This window comes from Ctenopharyngodon idella, chromosome 23, assembly GCF_019924925.1.
Source record: "Ctenopharyngodon idella isolate HZGC_01 chromosome 23, HZGC01, whole genome shotgun sequence".
NCBI classification, from domain to species: domain Eukaryota; kingdom Metazoa; phylum Chordata; class Actinopteri; order Cypriniformes; family Xenocyprididae; genus Ctenopharyngodon; species Ctenopharyngodon idella.
In genome coordinates, this window is record NC_067242.1 from 4,080,077 (window position 1) to 4,104,712 (window position 24,636).

The 24,636-nt window shown below is 36.4% G+C and overlaps 1 protein-coding gene across 2 annotated transcripts; it reads left to right on the forward strand.

Annotated features, from left to right (window-relative positions):
* Positions 1 to 1,691: 1,691 nt before the first annotated feature.
* Positions 1,692 to 20,412, forward strand: dipk1c (divergent protein kinase domain 1C). 2 transcript variants are annotated; one of them, XM_051882527.1, is made up of 4 exons: positions 1,692 to 2,796; positions 10,899 to 11,633; positions 14,904 to 15,068; positions 17,409 to 17,806. In XM_051882527.1, exons 1-4 carry the CDS (start codon positions 2,599 to 2,601, stop codon positions 17,439 to 17,441), a joined length of 1,131 nt encoding a protein of 376 aa, XP_051738487.1. In that variant the 5' UTR covers positions 1,692 to 2,598; the 3' UTR covers positions 17,442 to 17,806. The 2 variants fall into 2 exon arrangements, with proteins under 2 accessions (XP_051738487.1, XP_051738486.1); XM_051882526.1 differs by lacking the exon at positions 17,409 to 17,806 and adding an exon at positions 17,818 to 20,412 and having other exon boundaries at positions 1,761 to 2,796.
* Positions 20,413 to 24,636: the final 4,224 nt, after the last annotated feature.

The window sequence follows — 24,636 nt, forward strand, 5'->3', positions numbered from 1 at the left end:
TTACAAAATAGCTGAAAAATGTTTAGCAGTTGAAAATTCTCTTTGTGACAAGAATGTAGGCGTTAGAATAACATTACTTTTCAAAACCACAAGCATTGTGATATATTTAAAAAATCTTGGCAGCTTACTAATGTTTTCCACCAGGTGGCGCTTGATTACTGAAAAATAGCATCCACTGAGCCGCGTTCACATTGGAGTTGGACCGTGAAGGTCTAACGACAGGTGAGCTGTAGCCTGCTTTGTTGGTTTGCACTTTATAAACCCTTCTGGAAAGTAGCATCTTTACATTCATCCTCTTGTGAGTATTGACGAGCACTGCACGCGTTCAAAATAGTCCAACAGCCTCCAGCCTTTCCCCTTCCGTTCGCGCAGCTGTTTTAGAACACAACAATGCACAATGAAGACAGTATTTTTTTTAATTGAAAATATAAATACGAGATTATCACAACATAGCAGCACTAATTATGAACCAACCTAAAGGAAATATTGCTAAAACAAAGTAAATATATTATGTGAAGACGTTGTTGTATCAGTAATCCTGCCAGTTTTAAAAATAGACTGAAATTAGAGCAATATTCTTCCTGAAACAATGTTTTCAGAAACAAGTAAAGAAGTAGAACGCATTGGCATGATTCGAGTACCAAAGCTGCTTTAAAAGCCCACCTAAGAACCATAAAACCTCTGAAAGGAAGAAGCTAGCCTACAAATGACATTTACATTTAGCAGACCCTCTTAAACTGTGCATCAGTATATTCGTTCACGGGGAATCAAAACTTGCATTTCTAGCAGCACGATCTACCAATCGAGATCCCCAATCACTGAGGAGTGTAAGCAGATATTTACAATGTTTTTAATACTTAAGGATAGTATTTTTCCATAAATAACATCCTTTGTGTTTTATATTGTAACAGTGTCATAAGATCACAAGGTGGCAGAATTACACTTTCTTTGTGGAAAAAAGTCAGTTTGCATTATCGGTGACATTTAGCTGTTTTAAATGACCTTTTGAAATTTGTTCTTTGTATATATATATATATATATATATATATAGCTCAGACCATAATTATCGCTTAATTAACTATACATATACTACCGTTCAAAAGTGCAGGGTTAGTAAGATTGTTATACAGCAAGGGTGCATTAAAATGATCATTAAAGACATTTATAATAGATTTATGAAGCAGCACAACTGTTTTCAACATTGACAATGATCAGAAATGTTTCTTGAGCAGCAAATCAACATATCAGAATGATTTCTGAAGGATCATGTGACACTGAAGACTGGAGTAATGATGCTGAAAATTCAGCTTTGATCACAGGAATAAATGATATAGATGAATATAATATATAAGCGATCCAACCCCAAACTTTTGATAGTGTGTATATATATATATATATATATAAAATCATTTTCTTTGACATTTAATAAGTTCATTATTGTATTTCTAAATGACCTCAAACAAGCCCTTAAGCAAGACCCTCAAGGAGAAAACAAGCACAACTCCATGTCCATGTAAACAATGTGCTCATTCAGCAGTTCACGGGCTATGAGAAAGCAGAGGAGATCTCAAGAGTATCTGTGATTTGCTGATAGCATTAATACGTTTGAAGACAGAATCCCTCACAGACTGCACAAGGCTATCTAATTGGCAATTAAAGTAACCCGAGACACTCGTCTCTAACGTGTCGAGGTTTGAAGAAACACACATAAAACAGATGAACGATTCTTGCTCTTGGCAAGAAAGCACTTTCTTTTATGAGGCGAGTGATTAGGGATTCTGTTCACCTGCGGCTGCTCCTGCAGACTCTCACAATCGAAGGAAAAAACGACCGCTGAGATTTCCCACCGCTGCCGTTACCGGCAGATTTGCAGGCTCAGCGCTCGACCTGCTTCTGCAAATCAAATATGTGGGCATTATCTCCGCGGGAGAATCCGTCTCTAATCAAATAACCAGTAATACTGGTACACGCCGGCCTGTGTTGTTTTGTTTGCGGTGCTTAAAATGCAAACAGGATTTCAAGTGGAGTAATCTGAGGGTCTGTGCTTGGCACAAGAGGCGGATCTGGCACGCCGAGGTCTGTGTGCCGTCAGGAAAGGCCTGGCTGCCTTGGAAACAGAAGAAGGCAACCCAAAGGAGGAAAGCACTCAAGAAGGGGGCGGGAGGCAGAGGGAAAAAAGGTGGAGTGTTGTATGGAGAGAGAGGGAATGGAGAGCCAGAGGCAGAGTGAAAACACACTGGATTCAAGAGAAAGAGTCAACGTGAGAGACAACTTGGGGGTGGGAATGAAGTGGTGAATGAGGCAGAGAAAGTCTGAGGCGTTCTTTGCACAGCACTGCTCGCCTCGTTCATTCACAAAACAAACGCAGGAAGGCGTAGAGGAAGCTGGGAGAGAGAGAGTGATCCGCATAACAGGAGGCAGTGCAGCAACAGAGCGCCGCGACCAGGCATGCGAGTCCCCCGAGAAGAGGGTTAACCGCAAACGCAGACCCCGAGCGAGAGCAGCGAGGCAGATATCCTGCACGACACCACAGATGCCACAGACTCCCACACCCTTGAGTGGAAACCAGAGGGCTCCTGGCGAAGGGGGTCCCGACAGATGCGGCGGTCCCTGCGCAGGGCCCTGGGCTCGGCCCTCAGGTGGCTGGGGGTGAAGGTGTGCCGCAGGAGCGCGCTGCTGGTCGTCCTGCTGTGGCTGGCCTCCTGGCTCTTCCTCAATGGCCTGGTGTTCGTGCACAGGAACATGTTCTCAGACTTCTGCACTGACGACAAGAGCAAAGAGATCCTGCAGAGGGTGGTAAGCCTAACTTTTGTGATTGTTCATTTCCATATTTCATCAAAAAGGCTCTTAAGCTGTCAGTCTTGCCTAACTTGACAGCAAAGAAAAAAGTATTTGCAAAATACTGACTAAACTTAAGACAACTAATAGATATTGCCATACTTCCCCCAGTTGATTAATCACAGTACAATAAGACTACTGTTTTTATGACAAGTTGAGTTTTCTGAAATGTTATGTTTAAAATTGCAAATGAGGCACTCAAAAATTCTTGTTTCCTTTTTTTGTTTCAGTAGAGTCAAAGGCTTTTACAGAGGGGATTTTTTCACTTTTTATCAGAAAAAAAAAAAAAAAATCACCATGTTTTTAGGATTAAACACAAATGATGACCAAAGTCCTCTGCAAAAACCTTCAGAATATAGATAGAAATAAAACTGTAAAGTTTGGTTTATGTACAGCTGAAGTGGCCTTTAAATATATTTATTGTCATTGAAATCTATAAGTAATTAGAGAAAGTGCAATAAAATAAACATTTTTAGATGCTTTATTTCCACTAGTCTGAAAGATGACATATTATGAAAGCAAAATAGCCCAAAATCTCAAAAATTGACCAGTGCGAGAAAAAAACATTGGTTTTGCCTTAAACCTAAAATGCACTACAGTACTTTTTACGATAGATTAATCGGCTTGTTTTTGAAAATACTATTAAACAAGAAGAATATAACAAGTTTCTCAGTAAATCAGTTGTCGTGTCGCAGTTGTGCCGATACTTATGTGGATTTTGATGAATTTTCCACCAAATGACACACAAAGCATTTCATAGGATTACTCAGTCAAGCATTAAATCATGGGTACCAGCAGTAACGGGCCTCCATTAAAGGCTTAAGCTTTGTTCCTCGGGGGAAACCTAAAGCTCTTTTATAGCCACTGGATTATATGATGTCAAGTGAGTGCTGAAAGAACATTTTGTTTGTTGCCACATCGGGAACCGCACAATCCTGGTGGCCTTTAAACAGGGGATTGGAGGGTGATTACTGGCAATAACTAGTGGGAAAGTTTTTTGCACGCAAACTATCATTACTAAAACTAAATGTGTTGGCATGAGCAGATTCATATGAAACTGCATATAATAATTTGAATGATCAGAATGTATATAAAATATTATGAACAAATATTGATAACTGAAATAGAACAACCACTTATAATAATAACCATTAATAAGATTAGCAAGAAAATATCAAACTGTAAACAGGTCATTAAAATATATACATATCAAAGTAAAATATCAAACTATTACATATTTAAAGTTTTTTTTTTTTTTTTTCATTTGAAGTAACACTGACTGATCCAATCATTTGAACTAACATGAATGTGAATGACATTTTTACTCCTGCAATATCTAAGATCATGACACAAAAGTAATCTAATTCTTAATATTTGGGCAGGCTGAGATAAATATTACACTGAATTCAACAGCTGCAAGCTAATGGAATGCTGCCGTGTGCCAATATTGTGCAAATGATGACTGGGTGGAGATACTAACGCTGAGGTATCTGTCATTTTGGCAATGAGGATAAAGTGAAAATAACAGACTGGCTGATGTATTTGTCAGGTCTTTGTCGATTTGAAATGCCAAGTGAGGAATATTTTAGTTCAGTAGTTCAGGGTTCTATAGGAAGTTTTCGACAATGAGATAATTCTAGCATCTATTTTATTATTAAATAATTTTGTTTTGTGTTATTATTCTTTAAAAACATTATTAACCTGCTCTTTGCAAACACATTTTCAACCATTCAGTATCTGCACAGCCGAAAGGTACATGAACAGTTTTGCCGTGTATGAAGCTTTTGGCTACAAAGCGTGCAAGAGGCGGTCACAATTTGAACGTGCTCACAAATGAATGACATTTAAATAATATCATAATCTGTTTGTTTTTATTACTCAATAATATTCAAAAAAATGAGTTAATTAACATTTTATTTGTGCAAATTTTTGGGTTGCACTTTAATTCGATAGTTCACTTCAGACATTCTACTAATAAGTAACTTTGCAACATGTCAGCTAACTCTCATTAGAGTATTAGTAGACTGTTAGGTTTGGGTTCGGGTTAGTGGAATAAGTTGACATATACTTAGGGTTTTCACAACAAAACCCGCCCAATTGCTACTCAAAACTAGCCCAATTGCGTTCCGGGGGGTAAAATCCACATTTTTGCCAGGGTTCCTCTGGTAAAATTCACATTCCAGAGGCTAAATATCATGTTATTTGGGGTTGCTTCAACCCGCGGATATGAAAAACGACCCACGGCAACAGTGTTAAAGTAGCCCAATTCTGTGGGAAAATTATTTTCATGATGTTATCACAACATTTTTTCTTTTGTCAAATCAATGTAGATAATTAATGTGGTTCAGATAACATAATATCTTGAGTTTCTGTTGATTAAATCAATCACTTTCATTGTATTAAATTAAAATTTTTAATTTCAGTGAACTTAAAATTTTAAGGTAACTTGCCTTTTTAAGGTAAACCAACAATTCTTTTTTACAGTGTAGTCAGTAGCATCAAAATAAAGTGTTAGCAGATATTAAGCAGACAGTAATACTCTAATGACTGCTAGTTTACATGTAGTTACAAAGTTATAGCTAGTAGAATGTCTAAAGTAGACTAAAAATAAAATGTTACCGACATTTGAAGTGTATTCCCATTCCACATTGACATTCAAAACTACTCTCATATTAATTCTGTATTGATGTCCATGGATTTACATGTAAAAAAAATAAAATAAAAAAAACTCTCAGATGTAGGATGCCAAAATTTAGTTTACATTTATTAATTTAGCCATGCTTTTATCCAAAGCGATTTCCAAATGAGAATAACACAAGCTTTTGAATTTTGATTTGTTTACCCTGTACTCTGTGTCTAATTTTCCACTGAACTGTCTTGCAGCGCAGTTCAAAAGTCCGTTCTCTCATAAGTCACATTAGATGTTTGTTTGGAAATGCTTTCGAATCAAATCCTTTCATTAGTTGTCACAGCTCTTTCTTATGACCACACACATTGTCGTAAAAACTTACGAAAAACAGAAATAGTGATGTTTATTTACAATGAGCGCGTTGATTGAAAGGTTTAAATTCTTAATTTCGGAGACCAAATCCATTCCTGGAGGCTTTAGTGATAACACAACTTACCCATCATTCATGCCTTCTTTCTTACAGTACATCTCTAAAACACTAAAGCCAATTTCTCAGTTGATGAATTGTAAAAACATTCTTATAATCTGCCAAACAGTTAGCTTTTCTAAGGGGTTCAACATTGCAATAAACAACTCAGAGTGGTGCACATTCACCCAATAAACTGTTTATAGTTTCTGGCAGCATGTGGCTGAGAACCTTTGTGCAATTACTCTTTGAACTACACGAGACCTTTTTTAATCAGCGGAGCCATCTGTCACCTGTGCATCCAGGCCTATGTATAATAGAATTGTTGGCATGAGTTCTTGAAATGTACCTAAGTGTTGTTTTAGTGGTGCTCTGCTGCAGGCTCTTGATACACTTTCATTCTCTGTTTAGACTCTGATGTGAAGGTTAAGCACAGATGGTCTTGCATGCGGTGGGTAGACATGCTCCACTGACTTGATGGACTTTCATGCAAAGATCATTGTTTTTGTAGTAGATTTAATATTCTCAAGGCGTAAACAAGATATGATACAGTCACGATTTAGTAAATCGAGGGAAAGAAATAGTAAATTGTGTGCACGATTTAGTACATTGAGGGAACGACTTAGTAAAGCGTGCACACTATTTATTTTGTTTTTCCTGCATGTCATGTGCGGGGCTACGTAGATTCGCTACCATACACATCAGTGATTATATCTGAACTATAAACTTTTATAATAGTACTTCTGTGATAATTTGAATGATTGTAACACAGAAATAATGATACTGTGTGGTTGAAAAGACTGCTTGTGAAGCTGTTTCATACCTAAACATGCTCTCTCAGCGGCAGCACCAACGCAGAATTCGCTGTGATCGTACTTGGCAAAGGTTTAATAGACAGGTGAATCGTTGTCATTTAGGAATAAGATCGCGTGAGCGTTTGAATCGATTCATTTAACGTTTAATCACTCTTGTATGTGTCTATATTGGCATACAAGAGTGTATTGGAGCACATTTCTCATTTTTGTATCAGAGTTTTAGTGAGTTTCTGGTAAAGTGAAAATGATGGAGTGACCCAGAGCAGCCTATGCAGACATTCTTGGCATGCCGGGACTGGCCAGCACTCAGGCCAGATGGCAATACAGCCTGTGGGCAACAGAAATAGACTGATATTCTCTGGGGTCTAATGTTTAATCATTACCTTACATGCTCAGAAGCATAAAGAAAATATTGTTTCCATCTTATTTCATGTTGTCACTCAACGCTGGAGTTGTGCTTGCTTACTGGCGTGGGTCAAAGGAGCATTTTAGTTTTCTGCTCCCTAGATATCTCTCAGTATGGTCCCTCCTTTAGTGTGTGTGTGTGTGTTTTCTGTTGTTCCACCAGGCCAAAAATATAAGTGCAATTGCTTAGTAACAGCACACCTCTCATCAACAAACCGGTTTGAGTTAATTCATGTCCGTAGCACAAACTGTGCAAGAGCTATAGTACTAGTGATGCTTGATGCAAAAACACTGTGTTAAATATATAACTAGAAACAGCCTGACTGGATAAAAAAAAATATATGCACATTTTCACTGAGACTTTTGAGTCCAGATTATAACTAAAAGTTCTACAATTTACAGATGACATTCAAAATCCAAAAATATTCCCTGGTTGCACTGTTATTTTAGTTTTAATTGTGGTTTCATTATAGTTTAATTTATATCTTGATTTAGCTTTTATTTTTATATTTTTAGTTTTCATGTTTATGCTTAATTTTTAGTATGGATTTTGTCATTTTGTTTTTCTTCTTTTTGCTATTTAGGTTTAATTTATTTTCTATTTCAGTTTTAATTTCAGTTAGTTTTAGTTTCCAGTTAATAATTTTAGTGCCTCAACTTAAACTTATTTCAGTTTATTGCCAAGGCAACATTTCTAATTTTCATTTAAAGTTTTTCATCTAATATTTATATTTTATTTTATTTCAATGAACAGAAATGTTTGTAATAGTTTTAGTTTTAGTTAATGATAATAACCCTGTCTGGTTGTAGATTTTTCCATGACAACAAATTCAAATTACTTCAATATGTTAACAATGTTAACAAACTATAAAAACTAAAATAAAAAAAGTTACTATTTAGAGTATGCCTGTAGTTAATTTAAAATATTCACATTAAAAGCATCAGACATAATGTGCCAAACCTACATACTGTCAAATCCAGGATTTAATCTTCTTTCTTGGCTGTATTGAAAGAAAAAACCACTCATCCCAACCGCTAGATTACAAACACAGCCATGATTAACAACATACGAGTCACTTTCTCCGAGTCTCATGACGGATCAGCAAGAGTTTTCCCTGCCTACACGCATTCTTTTTTCAAATCTCCAAACAGTGAGTGCACTTTCTATACTGAACACACAAACATACATTGGATTAGTTGCAGCTGCCCGTGTCCAGGCCTCGCAGTAGAAAGTTTACATGTACACGGGAGCTGTTGTCCCATCTGAACCAAAGTGTGGGAATTAAAACATATGTGGAGAATTTGGCTGGCACTTACAGTGTTGAAAAAAAAAAACGCCCTGTACCACAGACCGCAACATGTATCTTTGGCCTGCATAAACACCATGAGAGGCCCATGAGAGGGTTTGCAGGGTTGAAGCTCTTTCTATGTTTAGCCTCAGTCGAGCTGATAACAAAGATTCCCAGTGCTTTTAAGCAAGTGTGTTGTCATGGTAAAGTGACCAACTGGGAGTAATTCAGGTAATAATTACTGGTACTTGCTATTATTATTGCTCATACGTGTCTGCTGGCACAGAAAAAACCCTCTCAAACCATCAGAGATCTGCCTCTTTGGAGCCTCTTCAGCATTTTTGGCAAACATTTGTTATGGACATCATTAGCTATGTGTACATGCAATCAAATAATATGGTAGTAATTGGATTTATGGTTCAATGGGGCTGGCCGACACCTCAATCCAATTGAGCTCGATCCGAATGAAATTTCCATCGGATTGAAGGGGGTAATGTAGACCTGAATTATCCCATCAACAGGAAAAAAATGAAGCGTGTAAATGATACTCAAGTGTAGCTCCGGTGGCATTATTGTGGTTGCTTTCTCTGGTTTTGAATGTGGCAATACACATATTTTTTTTGGAATGCATGTAATGCACATGCAAACGAATATGTAAATCAGATTCTAACGTATAGGGTTTAAATAAAAAGAACACCCAGAATTTGAAATCGTAATGGATTAATTCTGATTGATGAAAATTAGTGCATGAAAACATACCTGGTGAAGTTTATCTCTTATTTGCTTAAAGTTGAGCATTTTTCAACTTTCTGATGTCTTCACCACTTTTAACCCCAAAATCTGAAACAACCCAAGTTGGGTTGGGTTGAAAATGAACAAACCCAGCAAATGGGTTGTTTTAACCCAGCAGTTGGGTTAACATACTTTGGGTTCATTTTAAGCAAGCAGTACAGTAATTTTAAATAAAACTACCCATTGGTTGGGCAAACATTTAACCCAACCACTGGGTTAAAACAACCCAATTGCTGTGTTTGTCCATTTTTAACCTAACTTGGGTTGTTTTTAACTCAGCATTTTTTAGAGTTTGTAACATTTTACAATTAACATTTATTAATATTTAATAAATGAACATTTATTAAGTTTAATGAATAATAATTAAATAATAAATATTTATTAAATTGCTTATTAATAAATGTTCACCTTTTGATTATTATTGTTGTGTCAAGTAATTATGTCTTCCAACCATTTTGGGTTCATTTTAAACCAGCCATATAGCAATTTTTAAACAATAGTTGGGTTAAATAAAACTGCCCAGCACGTTGGGCAAACATTTAACCCAACCACTTGGTTTGACCATTTTCAACCCATCTTGGGTTGTTTTTAACCCAGCATTTCAACCCATCTCTCATAGAGAATGCTATTACATTTCTATGCATTCACACCGATTTCCAATAAAAACACACACACACAAACACAGACTCAGCCAAAATATCACAGACTTTCTGACCATATCTCCATTACTCTGGAACACTGACAGCAACTTTTGCGCAGGCGAACGCCACTCACATCGTCTTCAGAGAATGTAAAAAATCTAGTGTTATCACTGCCAATTTTAGCCAAGCAAGTTTAATACACAAATGTGTGAACTTCAGTTTTATGACAAACAAGTAAAATGATTTTTTTGAACACAGAGGACATATTTTATGCAAGGGGACAAGCAAGGGAGAGCATCCCACAAACCATTCTGATGGATAATGATAAGGAAAACATATCGCTAAAGCCAATGCAGATAGGAGCCGGACCAGCGCCGGACTGTGTGCGGATAACAGCTGTTTACTTTGGAAGGTGACAGAGGACGATTTGCAGTGTAATCTCTGTGGAACACAAATCATCTGAAGCCCCGGAGCCCCTGAACTGACATATATATGTGCAGACTGCAGCAACAACCACTAATTAGCTCATTTTTCACGAGATGGTCAAAGAGGGAAAATGCAAGAGCAAAAGCAGACACCATGCATAAAAATGATTATTTGACTGTTTTGCAAGATTAAATATGTGAAATTTATGCATGGTGGTAAAATATGCTGACAGGTGGCATTGGTACCGTATCTCAACATAGGCACATATTCAATAAGTGTGGTATGAGATGGAATTAAGATTGCATTGATTAAAAACTGCTTTAACGTGAAGGAAATGAATTTGACGAGACACATCATAATGAGACTGAAACTGTGTAGTTGACATGCTAGGAATAAAAATAATAAATATTATACAAATATAATAAGTTAAATTGTAATATATATATATATATATATATATACACTTGGTCTTTTGAAAATGGTGTTTCAATAAGAAAATGCAATGAAATAACTGATAAATCATGGTGCACATTTAGCCTGTAATGGGAAAACAGGAGCATAATGCAGCTGATGTGCTGTTCTGTGTCTTTGTTTCAGTGTGATGAGTATCAGCAGGGCGTTCTGACCGGTGACCTCTGCGAGGACCTCTGCGTGGCCGGTCGTGTGGAATACAAACGCTGCCTCTATTACGAAAATGGCAAGAAGGTCATGGCCGCCAACTGGCGTGGAGTGCCTGTTGTTCTCAAGTCAAAGCTGGAGAATTTCTCCTCCTATGAGGCTTTGGCTCTGCTGGAGTACCAGGATGCGGCAGGAGGAATGGGTGGCGAGGAGGAGCTCTCGCCACTGGATGTTGTCTTCTACGCCACCCTGGAGATCAAGAACTCACTCGGCCTGGAGACGGGAACTAACTTGACGTTGCCCCGCTTGTGGGGCCAGAAGCTGAAGGAGAGCGAGCGGACGTACTCGCGAGCTGAGCTGGCCTCGCTATGGTCTCTCCTTCAGCAGGAGGAGTATATCTTCCTCAGGGTCCTGCAGGATTTGACCCACCACGTGGCCAAGATCCTGGGCTCTTGTGGTCACTTCTATGCCGTGGAGTACTTGGCGGCTGGACACGCATGGGACCAACACATATTCTCTCTGGAGGATCTGTCACTGAGCCCCTCGCCGAGCCCGGACAGCGGGCAGGACAGGATGTTCACCGTGAGAGATATGGTGCCCCGAGTGGCTCTGAGCTTTCTGGAGATGGTGGAGCATTTCGAGAATGATTTTTCCCACCGCTTACACCTCTGTGATATCAAACCAGAGAACTTTGCTATCAGGAAGGACCTGACGGTGAGTAAATACTTAATAGCCAGAAGCATATCAGTGAAATCCCAAAATCCACATTGGTCACACTTTATATTAGTTGTCTTTAACTACTACAGTAGTGGCCACTTTTTTTTTTCATAATTGCGAGTTTTATATCTCGCAATTTTTACTTTATATCACGCAATTCTGACTTTGTAACTCGCAATTCTGACTTTATAACTCGCAATTCTGACTTTATAGCTCGCAATTCTGACTTTATAACTCGCAATTTTGACTTTGTAACTCGCAATTCTGACTTTATAACTCGCAATTTTGACTTTGTAACTCGCAATTCTGACTTTGTAACTCGCAATTCTGACTTTGTAACTCGCAATTTTGACTTTGTAACTCGCAATTCTGACTTTATAACTCGCAATTCTGACTTTGTAACTCACAATTCTGACTTTATATCAGGCAATTCTGACTTTATAACTCGCAATTTTGACTTTGTAACTCGCAATTCTGACTTTATAACTCGCAATTTTGACTTTGTAACTCGCAATTCTGACTTTGTAACTCGCAATTTTGACTTTGTAACTCGCAATTCTGACTTTATAACTCGCAATTCTGACTTTGTAACTCACAATTCTGACTTTATATCAGGCAATTCTGACTTTATATCACGCAATTCTGACTTTATAACTCACAATTCTGACTTTATATCAGGCAATTCTGACTTTATAGCTTGCAATTCTGACTTTATAACTCGCAATTCTGACTATATCAGGCAATTCTGACTTTATAACTCGTAATTCTGACTTTATAACTCGCAATTCTGACTTTATATCAGGCAATTCTGACTTTATAACTCGTAATTCTGACTTCATAGCTCGCAATTCTGACTTTATATCACACAATTCTTACTTTGTAACTTGCAATTCTGAGAAAAAAGTCAGAATTGTGAGATTAAAAGTCGCAATTACCTTTTTTATTTTTTATTTCATGGCGGAAACAAGCTTCCATATGTTTTATTTTACTGTTCCAAAAAAAAAAAAAAAAAAAATGGAGAAAAGGAGAAAAAAAGCATAAATTGACTTCAACAATCAGTTATTCATATTTTGATGGTTCGCTCTTGTTTCTTTGCATGACAGCCAGGCCAAAAATGATTATCACAACAATTGACTCCAAGCACAACTCTTAAAAAATCTTTAATACATTTTTAATAATACTTTAATAAAGGATGAAGATATAAATTTTCCTAGGCCAGACATCACTTTTTTTTTACAATGTATATATTGTGTTCATATTATATAGCAAAACACTTTTGCTGCTATTGAGGTGGGATGCGGGTAAGGTTAGGGACAGGTTTAGTGGTATAGTTAGGTTTAAGGGTGGGTTAAAGTGTAAGGGATGGGTCAACAGTGTAATTCTAGATATAATTATAGAAAATATAAACAGATGTAATTACATGCAGGTTTTTTTCAATTAAAGTACAATTAGTACATAGTAGTTAAGTGGTATGGGTAGGTTAAAGTGTAAGGGAAAGGTCAACAGTATAATTATAGATACAATTACAGAGGAGGTTGCAGTATAAGTATCAAATGATTAATTTAAATGATAGTACATTGTAGTCAAAGAAACTTAACATAAAGTGGGACCATGGAAACTTTATGTCGTTGTGTTGTGCATTTATTAGTTAGCGTTATTCTCAAGCACCTCTGAAATAATGCTTGTAGTCATGAAAATAATGGTGAACTCATTCCTTGTAGACTCGGACAGGAGTGGACCGAGTGATCTACTAAATTATTTAATTTAATCAGAAAAGTATGAGCTGATTAAACAAAATTAAGGAGAAAATAAATGCAAGCATTTGCAATGTGATTGTGGTTGAATGAATCATCCAAGGCAAGTCTTAGACCCATATCATAAATATTTTACAATGTTTCAGTATTAGATTAGATTATAATTCTAGTAATTAGATTATTGCTATTAGATTATTCTGCATGTTATAGGCAAGCATTATTATAATTAGATCAATTTCATGAGCACATAATCCTCGTCTCGTTGGCAAAACTGATGTAAACTACAGGAAGGATAGTGTTTAACTGCTTAATTACATTTCCGACAGATTTCCTTATAAACTTGTGTTGCCCAAGGCTTGTTATGGTCCAGATATTCCAAGTATTTAAGCTAATTATGATTATAATTATTAATGATAATTAATAATTACAAAAAATATCATTATTATAGTTTGGTTATCATAAGACTAAATATTGAGTTCTTCAAACACAAGCTTTCTATTTTAGCATATCAGTTAGTATACAAGTAAGAGAATTATACTATGAACTAAAATATTTTCTCAGATCTCATGATGAAATGATTCAAAAATAGATGAAAAATCTATATTTAGCATCTGTAGATCTATACAGCAAATTCTCGGCATTACGCACACGTTATTTGTGTTCCAGCGGAGCCGATGCGGTTGAGATGAATGCTGCTCATTCTGAGGGTTTAATGGGTTTTACTGTAAACAGCATCTGACATCATGTATGCGTCGCTATGACACCCATCAATCAAAGTGAAATCACCAATATACACTCTTCTAACACACAGCATTACAAAAGTTAGTACATGTTTAAGATTCTGTTTGCATTGCCGGTGAAATTTCTTTACATCCTGTCCTTTTCTGTTTATGTAGAGGACTATGTTAATATCATGCACAAATTCTCATTAATATTCTGATAAAACAGAATTTAGCATGCGGCAACAGCTTTGTCAATGCTTGCCGAATTTTAGTAAGAGCTGACTGCAGAGGTTATATGTATATTTTACAGTATATGTCTGTCTATTTACAAATATCTATTTTTAATTAATAAACAGTGTTTAAATAAGTTCAATAGTCTGAGACCACTATTGAAAAACTTCTATTTTGCCTTTTTTATTTCAAATTATTGCAATACAATTTTAATTTAAAGTCCATTAATATTGTAATCTCGTTTATTCTTAGTTTTAATATTTGATATTTTCAATGTAAGCAAGAACATATGACATATTGTACAAAGGATGATTAATTGTCAGAAAAAATGTCATATTTAATTAGTATCCTAGAAATAGTGCAGAATATGTTTTTTTTGTTTTTGTTTTGTCATACTGTTTTTTCTTTTAAATCACAAAACTTTTTTTTATTTCTAGGTTTAAAATAGATTTTGAATACCAGATTATCGTGGTTTTAAAATTTTGGACCCCACTGTAAATGTACTATATACTATACTTTATATTAATTACTGTTGTTTTTATTTGTTTTTTTCTGGTCAGGTGGTGGCAATAGATGTGGACATGGCTTTTTTTGAGCCCAAAATGAGAGACATACTTGAGCAGAACTGCACCAGTGACAATGACTGCAACTTCTTTGACTGCATCTCCAAGTGTGACAAAACTAAAAACAGATGTGGGCCAAAACGCAAAAACAGTAATCTTCAGGTGGGTGAGGTTTCTGTATATTGTATACTGCAATTATTTAATAATTTGCATCAATTATTCTATATTTTGACATTCAGTAATCCTTTGGAGGTATGTGGTTAGCGGTTATATATGCGATAGGGTGCTGACTTGTTGAAGAAAATGACTCTGTTTTTGATAACTGTCACACAGGAATACCACTAAAATAGCCGGAGGAGACAATCATTCTTCAGCTGTAAACATTGCCAAGAAAAATGCATGGAATGTTAATAGTTCATGATAACGCTGAAGGGAATCAGATAGCGCCATCGTTACTGCTCCGAAACACAATGGGGGTTAACAGGGCTGAACGAACAAAGGAAGCACCTTTGATTATGAGACAGACAGTTGCTGGCTACGGCTAAACGCAGCAGGCTACAGATAAACTACACATGAAAAAATAAATAAATCTAAATAAAAATTAAAGACACCGTAAATTTGGCCCCTAATAAGATACATTAGTAACACAATACAATACGGTTCCATTTGTTAACATGAAAAATACCTCATTATTCATCTTAATTAATATTAGTTTCAACATTTACTACTACATTTTTAAAATCAAAAGTTGTATCTGTTAATATTATTTAAGGGACCTGAGCTAACATCAACTAACAATGAATAATTGCATTTTTATTAACTATTGTTAACAAAGATTAGTAAATCCTGTAACAAATGTATTGCTCATTGTTCATTAACTCTTTAACTAATGGAAACTTATTGTTAAGTTTTACTATTAAATAGGGACGCACAATATATCGGAAAAAAAAAGTTTTGTGAATTTTGTATTTTTTTTATGTCATTACATTGATTAGAGCATTTTTTTTTTTTTTTTTTTTTTTTTGAAAAATGACATTTTATTCATATGTTATGCTATGTCCTCTGTAATGGACACCAGGACTCAGTTTTTAAAAAATAAAACAAGACATGAATAGACATGAAAAGGCAAAAACAATGTTGTTTTTTTTTTTTTTTTTAAATCACCAATAAATTTTTAGGTTTCAGGATTTTTTATACCAAACTTTGTATAAAGATGATTCTCAACTATATTATGAAAGATATAACAGAATGATCTGATATACCATTTTGCTTTATGCAATATGTGTGTAAAATGGCCATAATTTTTTTTCCCCCTCCATTATATACAGTGTATCTACATGCTGTATGTAATTTACATATTAATGTGTTTTTGGAGCAACATGTAATGAAAAAAAGAAGTGTAATAATGGGAGTAATAATTGGCAAGATTTTCATAATAATATCTAATATTTCATAAGAATATTGATATATAATTTCTTTCCCTATTCACTTGTGATAAACAGTCCTGGTGTCCTCTACAGTGGACATGTATAAAATCGATGTCCTGTTTTGTAGCAGAAAGTCATATTTTGATTTGAAACCCCATAACATTTTCCTGAGATGTTCATTTATTAAGATGTAAAAGATTATAACAAAATATTATCATTTTCCATAAGGGTGTTAAATTTGATCACTAAATTAATGTTTTTAAAGACCAAGGAGAAGGAGTGGTAATGGTGAAACCTCCGAACATTTGGTATCTCTGAAAAGCCCTTAATGTGCTCTTTACAAGACATCCAGACTTAAAACGGTGACATGTAAAGTCTCAGAGAAATTCACTAAAATATAATGTCCTCTTCAGAGGACAAAACTTCATATGTTAATTTTTAATGTTATCGGTTTCGGCCCAATAAAAAAATTTGGCCGGTATATTAAAACCTGATAAATAATGGATTATTTCCTTCAGCTGAGACACTACAGATGTTCACTGTTCACCACGATGGTTTTGAATTGCTTGAAATATGATTGGAATCAAGTGCAAAATTATATAAAAATTTGGATTTGGATTTATCGGCCAATATATCTGTTATCAGCTTTCAAATATAAAGAAATATTGGTTATCGTATTGGCCAAAATTTTCATATCGGTGCATCCCTACCATTAAATTTACATAAAAAGTGCAAGAATTCCAACATGACTATTTACACTGAAATTACATTGCAAAAAAAAATATATATATATATTACAGATTATATATGGCTTAGATCAAAACAAAATCACTGAATTTTAGATGATAAATTTCCAATCTGTGTCAGACATACAACAACAACAGCAAAGGAAGTTACAAAAATACTTCAGTTGATATTTGCGATGAAATTATGACAATAAATGGAGTGGAATTAGGTGTAACTGTTTTTCTGAATGCCGCCGCCATTACAGGTAAAAGCAGGTTTATATTTCCCATAAGAAACTTTGCCACAGTCACGCAACGTCTTTCATCTGTTCATTTCTGTTCGTTCGTAGTCAACACCTGCTGTCAGTGCCAACTCCCCTTAAGGAGAACAAGCTAACAGACGAGCTGGCCGCATGAAACCAAGTCCAGCTCCATGCTGCAGGTGGCTGAGACAGAGCCCATCTCTCCGTTCCCGATCACTTAACGCAACCCTTGGTGACCTCTACCTTCCCATTGTATGGCCTGCCATTCAGAACAATGAGGGCTTTGTAACGTTCAGGCTGTTGGGTCAAGGAGACCATCGCATTTTGTGCTCCGGTCCCTTTTCAAATGGCACGCATTGCGAATATGGCTGATGATTGCTCCGGAGATGATGAAATGAGACCAGGATGGTGCTAATGGCCGCCATCCCTCATCCACAGACCTGGTTTTCCCTTTGGGGTCGATACCTGTCATGCTTCTCTTTCTCTCTCTCTGCAGGTGATCTGTGAGAAGATCTTCAGGCCTTGGTTTTCTCCCACGTTGCTCGGCGCTAAAGCGGGGCTCCCCCTGCAGGTGGATCTGCAGCGAGCCGTGCAGGAGTGCGCAGATTTCGACGGCGGGGAGGACGGCGAGCGCAGGCGGGCCGTGAGACAGCAGCTACAGGCTCTACTCGTGGAGCTCGTTCAGGAAGATGCGGGAAACCAGGGGGAAGGCCAGGAACACAAGATGAGACGCGTCCATACGGCACTTAATTTCTAAATAAACTCTCAAAAGAGCAAATGCAGTCGTGCAATTCTGGAAAACATCTGAGATGACTATTATAAAGCCAATTCACACTGCACTGACAGACGCAGGCCAACACACACAATCACCAGATTACAGCAGGGCCGTAATCACCATAGGCATTGAGGGGAACAAGTCTCCCCCAATAATTAGAAATGGCCAAATTGTCCTCCCCAGTATTTGAAATTCTCACACTGCTCTACTGCACTTCATTACGCAGCTATCTCTATGTTGTTATGATGACAAAAATGTTAAAAAGTTAAATTTTTAGTCTGGTCTGCCTCAGCGGTCTAACAACGCTCGTTAATGTCAAAATGATTGAGATGGACAATCAAATCAAAGTAGGCGCTGTTTACATTTTCTTTTGGCTCTGCACAGACGAGCACGTCAATCTGTCACTTAATGCCATTGCGGAGACTCGATTCTTTCCGGTGAAATCACAAAACAGAATGCACACAAACGTGTCCCTGCTCTTGATATACAATCACTGATAAACATCTTTGATTTTTATGAGGAAAAAAACCTACATGAGGGCAGATCAGAACCAGGAACCTGACACGGGTAACAAAAGTTCTACCACCAGACCACTAGGGAATTTGAATGTTATTTGCAGATCTATGTATTTATTCACTAATGTGAAGAATCTCGGGACTAACAATATATTGTATTATAGATATAGTAGATGTAAGAATGAAACTATCACATTAAACATGAGTTCTCAATTTACTATTGGAACTGATTTCTAGACATCATAATTTTTTTTCTTCTACAATTGTTATTGTACCTATCTAAACTAGCATTGTATTAGCATTAAAATAAATAATTAATGTTCAATGTCCCCTCCCACTTTTCAGACATCCCACGACCCAACAAACGCTGAATCAACATGTTCAACTGGTGAACACAAGCACCGACCAACACCGACAGGGGTAACACACTGATCGGACAAAACCTGACGAAGTGAAGTGACCCGTCTGTCAGTGCAGTGTGAATTGGCCTATAGTCAAGATTACTTTATTCAGATGTTTTCCAACAGTTTGATTCATTAGCATATTTGTTTACTTCTAATCCTCAAAATGTCTGTTAAATGGGACACTGTAGTTCACTCAGAAATGAAAGTTTTGTCATCATTTTCTCACTCTCATGTCTTTCCAAACCTGACTTTTTTTTTCTTCTGTGACACACAAAATAAGACATCTTAACAAATGTTTCAACTGTTTTTCCATAAGTCAATATGATCGAAAACATGTTTTCATTGAGTTTCATTTCATAGTTTTTTTTTTAAAATATGTTCCATAGAAGAAAGATATGCATACAGCTTTGGGATGACAGACTGTATTTTTTGGGGGGCGAACTATCTCTTTAAGGGTGTAGATATGTCTCTTCCCAGCTAACAAATATATGTTCTAAGAATGTTTTGCTAACGTTCCCATTAAGTTATGAAAACATTATTTCTGAATGTTCGAAATGTCCAGTTTTTTAAATGTTTTAATTTGTTGTTTTTTTGCAAAGGGAACATTTCATTTTGCAAACATTATTGGAACATTACTTATGAATGTTTTCTAAACAATCTCAAACCAGTAGTAACGTTTAAAAATGTTAGACGAATGTCCAACTAAAGCGTTCCATAAACAATGTTTAGATAATTTTTTTTAGTGGTAATGTTTTGAGAACATTATTAATGACCAGGGGCCTTGTTTATAAAACGTGCATACGCACAGATTTTGAACAGTGTGCGTACGCTAAAATCCATGCCAACGTTCATATTTATAAAAACTGTCTTTGATGTGGAAAAGTGCTTAGCGCCACTTCAGGGTCTAAGCTTACATACGCACCTTTCCTTGTGGCAGAGAGTCGGAGTACTGCAGGTATTTGGAAATCTAAGCAATTCTTACTGCTCAACGTTTTCAAGTAAAGCATTTGGACGTTGACTGGTGAGGTTATATGTTAATGACATTAATTAGGTGGCGTTTAAGCCAAAGTTCTGAGAACGTTCCCTGTTAGCTGGGTTGCCGTTAAGTAAGAATCATGTCAGTCACATGATCAGGAATTTCATGAGAGCGAAAGATTTCCTCACATAGATTCACATCAACAGGTTCAAGTTGCTCTGACCAACAGGAAGCTGCTTGGTTTGACTTCTGTGTGAGCTGTGCTTCATACATCTCTACACCATTAACAATAGATAATGGAAGGTTTTGCCTGCGAAACTCTGGATCATCTCAGCTAATGTATCCATTTTATTTCCTGAAGAGAAATTGTCTACCTGTGATTTTGTATAAGCATTTTAAATAAACCATGGCTCAGGCACAATCCTACCGTTTTGTTGTTTTTTTTTTACCCACACTAAACTGCACACCGTCACGCCAGATTATATCTGCATTATATCAACACTTTGCAGAGAAGCCAACAGAAAGCTCAAAAATCAAACCACCATGGTTCCTATTGACGGAAGAGAAACACTGGGTAGATTTGTTTGGATCTACCTTCATCATTGTGGTCTTCACAGGGGATCAGGTTCCAGTTTGCCTCCAGCTTACTTTCAGGAGAGGGGGTAAGAAAGACTAAACACAAGCTTTGGACAAGGGGAGGATGAGACATCGCATAGTTGGGGTAGAAAGCCTATAGGAACAAATCACCTGCTGGTGAACCACTGATTTATGTTGTTCTGTCTAGGTTGGACTGCAAATGTTTTCCAGCTTTGCTTGCAGCGGTCATCAAATTATGTGTCTCCAAGGCAACCACAGGGGTCTGTTTTTGATTTGCTCAGAAGTAACTTACTGACGGCAATGAGGACACCAATCTGATGTCAACTAGGGTTCTTGACTAGATTTTAAAGAAAGCTTTTATGGCAAAAAGTTTCTATATAAAGATAAATGCCTTAAATTATTGCAAAATACTTCATGTTTAACATGTTAATTCAATTTTTTCTAAAAAAAAAAAAAAAAAAAAAAAATCTTAAATGATTTTCTTAAATCATAACATTGAATTAAAACTAAATTAAAACTAAATCCATAAAATGACCCCATGATGGGAACCCTGAAAATGTTCTATAAAGCACCTACAGAAGCCTTAAAGGTTCTATATAGAACCATTTCTTGTAAGAGTGAGTTAAACAATGATCAAACCAGAACAGAGCAGAAAAATCATTCAAACATAATTATTGTGCAAAATCAAAAGGTTTTTGTTGAAATTCATGTAGTTGTTTACCTTGACTCGGGATTGGCAGCCATTCCTGCATTTTTCAAGGGATATTTCATTATTGCACTCTAGCTGTGAAATAATGAAGCACAGTGCACATAGTTATCTACTGTTTACACCGCTGCTCCAGTGTTTAGAGGGCTGGAACAAACTGCAGGTTTTATTAGTCAAAGCTTTGCAACTGGCCACATTTCACTGTGGTTTATATCAACTGCTTTGTGCTGAAGAATGCTGTCTTCAAGCTTTGAGAAATGTTGAAGACATATTCAAAGCTCTGGAATGCATCACAACCATGTCTAGTTACTGATGTGTTTTCCGAAGTGCAAAAGCCAATTTGTGAGTGCAGAATCAGGAGCACTTATTTAAAAGGTTAGTTCACCCAAAAATGAAAATTCTGTCATTAATTACTCACCCTCATGTCATTCCAAACCCGTAAGACCTTCATTCATCTTCGTAACACAAATTCAGATATTTTGATAAAATCCGAGAGGTTTTTTATCCTCCATAGAAAGCAACGTAATTACCACTTTCAAGGTGCAGAAAAGTAGTAAAGACATCATTAAAATACCATGTGACTACAGTGGTTCAACCTTAATGTTATGAAGCGACGAGAATGCTTTTTGTGCGCATAAACTAAACAAAAATAACGACTTTATTCAACAATGTCTTCTCTCCCCATCATCCTCCTACTGTGTTTACATTCAGCGCTTCCAGGTTTTACGTCAGAACCCCGGCTCATTATTTGCCGATGCTGTTCATGTGAGCAGCACGATGAATACGTGTGATGCTGACACAGGAGCCGGCCAATACATAACATTAAAGGATTAGTCCACTTTCAAATTAAAATTTCCTGATAATTTACTCATCCCCATGACATCCAAGATGTCCATGTCCTTCATTCTTCAGTCTAAAAAAAAATTGAAGTTTTTGATGAAAACATTCCAGGATTATTCTCCTTATAGTGGACTTCAATTGGCCCCAAACGGTTGAAGGTGAAAATGACAGTTTCAGTGCAGCTTCAAAGGGCTTTAAACGATACCAGACGAGGAATAAGGGTCTTATCTAGCGAAACAATCGGTCATTTTCTAAAAAAAAAAAGTATATGCTTTATATAAACAAATGATCGCCTTGCAATTGCTTCCGCCAGACCGCCTTCCGTATTCTTCAAAAAGCTTACGCTGCATGTCCTACACCTTCCCTATTCAACTTACGGAAAAAACGGAACTGGCGCCACGTCCGTTCCATAAGTAGAATAAAGTATATAAAGCATATAAAATTATATAAAGCATATACATTTAAAAAAAAAATTAGAAAATGACCGATCGTTTCGCTAGATAAGACCCTTATTCCTCGTCTGGTATCATTTAAACCCCTTTGAAGCTGCACTGAAACTGTAATTTTGACCTTCAACTGTTTGGGGTCAATTGAAGTCCACTATAAGGAGAAAAATCCTGGAATGTTTTCATCAAAAACATTAATTTCTTTTTGACTGAAGAATGAAGGACATGGACATCTTGGATGACATGGGGGTGAGTAAATTATCAGGAAATTTTAATTTGAAAGTGGACTAATCCTTTAAGGTTGAACCACTGTAGTCACACTGACTATTTTAGTCTTTACTCCCTTTCTGGACCTTGAATGTGGTAATTATGTTGCTTTCTATGGGGGATAAAAAACCTCTTGGATTTCATCAAAAATATCTTAATTTGTGTTCTGAAGATGAACGAAGGTCTTACGGGTGTGTAACGACATGAGGGTGAGTAATTAATGACAACATTTTCATTTTTGGGTGAACTAACCCTTTAAGTAGAGTTGTCAAATGTATCAAGTCGGTACTGAAATTTTAAAAATGTGACACTTTTGAGCGGATTCGTAAACACCTCTGATTGGCCATTGTGTTCACACGCTCATCGGATATGTCTGTGATTGGCGAATGATCAACGAATGGGAGCATTTGAAAGCACACAAAATGTGTGGTTTTGAAAGCGGGAGCGTTTGAAAGCAGGCGTCTATCAACAGACTGGTCCACGATAGACGCCTGCTTTCACACACTCCCGTGTGTATCTGTGTAAGCATTCTACACTTTCCTGTATTTCTCATAATATGACTTCATTTATTCATTTTTATTTTAAACTTTCTCATGACCTATTTTTTAATTATTTATTCTACTCTGAGGAGGAAAGCAAAACGTTATACTTCCATATATGAATGTTTGAATGTCATTGCCTTTGAAATATCAAACCAAGTGGCATTTATTTTATTGAAATAAAGCACAAGCAGAATTTTCAAGCAAAATATTTCACAAAAAGAAGTTTCTTATGATCACAATAGCAACAATAGCTAGATTGTTCAAGATTGAGGCAAAACGTTTGGAAACTTTGTGGTTGTCTGATGTCAATGTTCACAGTTAATATGATGAACTTTGACATCTGTGTGAACTTGAGGGGAACTGATGCCTTCAAGTGCATCTGGCCTTCCCAGGATACTATTCACAAGATTTTTTTTTTTTTTTCAGGTTTCAGGTTTTGCAGGACTAAAAATTTCCCACTCGTGCTCTGAACTTGTAATATGATATTTCTAACTCCACTTGAAGGCCACATTACAACCACTAAAATCACTGTCACACCAGCAGATTAAAAGTTATTGTGAGAAAAACTCTTGAAGCACTTGAGAGCGCCTAGTCTGATATTTTGTTAAATGCAATGACATTTAGATATTCAGACAGTATATACAGCTTTAAGTGGGTGAGTACAGTGTGTTTAAGTGTATGCGGTACTAATAATTGTCTGGAGAGGTAAGACTGGTGATTTTCAAGAGGAAGCCTCTGTTTTCAGAATTTGTGAATGAACATTAAAACTCTCCCAAAGCTGCATCTAATCATTTTGGCAGCCTTTAAAGCACTGCCACTACAAATCTGCACTTTGGTAACAAATTCTCTACTACATTTCAAGCTACAGTAGTTACTGTGAGTCTTAAAATCACCAGCTGCGCCCAATGTTCCCATCATTGTTATGCAAGAGCAATGTCTGCTTTTTTTTTAGGGTTTAATTATAATGTTTAATATTTTGTTCATTCTGTCTGTCTTATTTGTGGCTCTTCTTAAAATGAGAGCTTCACCGAGAGAGAGAGAGACTGGCCAAAAAGTTAACATTTTCTGCAACATAAAATGCTCCTTGAACTTACTTTCATGATAAAATAATAGTTCTGTTATCCAAGCATTTTTCCACAAAATTTATCCTGAACCGACAAATCAAAGCCGTCTTGAATAGCACTCTTATGCTGCGAAATTGGTCCCATATTTTCTTGGTTTTTGGTCTACCAAGAGTCATTACATGT

Coding starts and splice junctions, on each gene's coding strand:
- dipk1c (XM_051882526.1), top strand. CDS start 2,599: ATGCGGCGGTCCCTGCGCAGGGCCCTGGGCTCGGCCCTCAGGTGGCTG. Junction 11,634..14,903: donor CTATCAGGAAGGACCTGACG/GTGAGTAAATAC, acceptor TTTTCTGGTCAG/GTGGTGGCAATAGATGTGGA. Junction 15,069..17,817: donor GCAAAAACAGTAATCTTCAG/GTGGGTGAGGTT, acceptor CTCTCTCTGCAG/GTGATCTGTGAGAAGATCTT.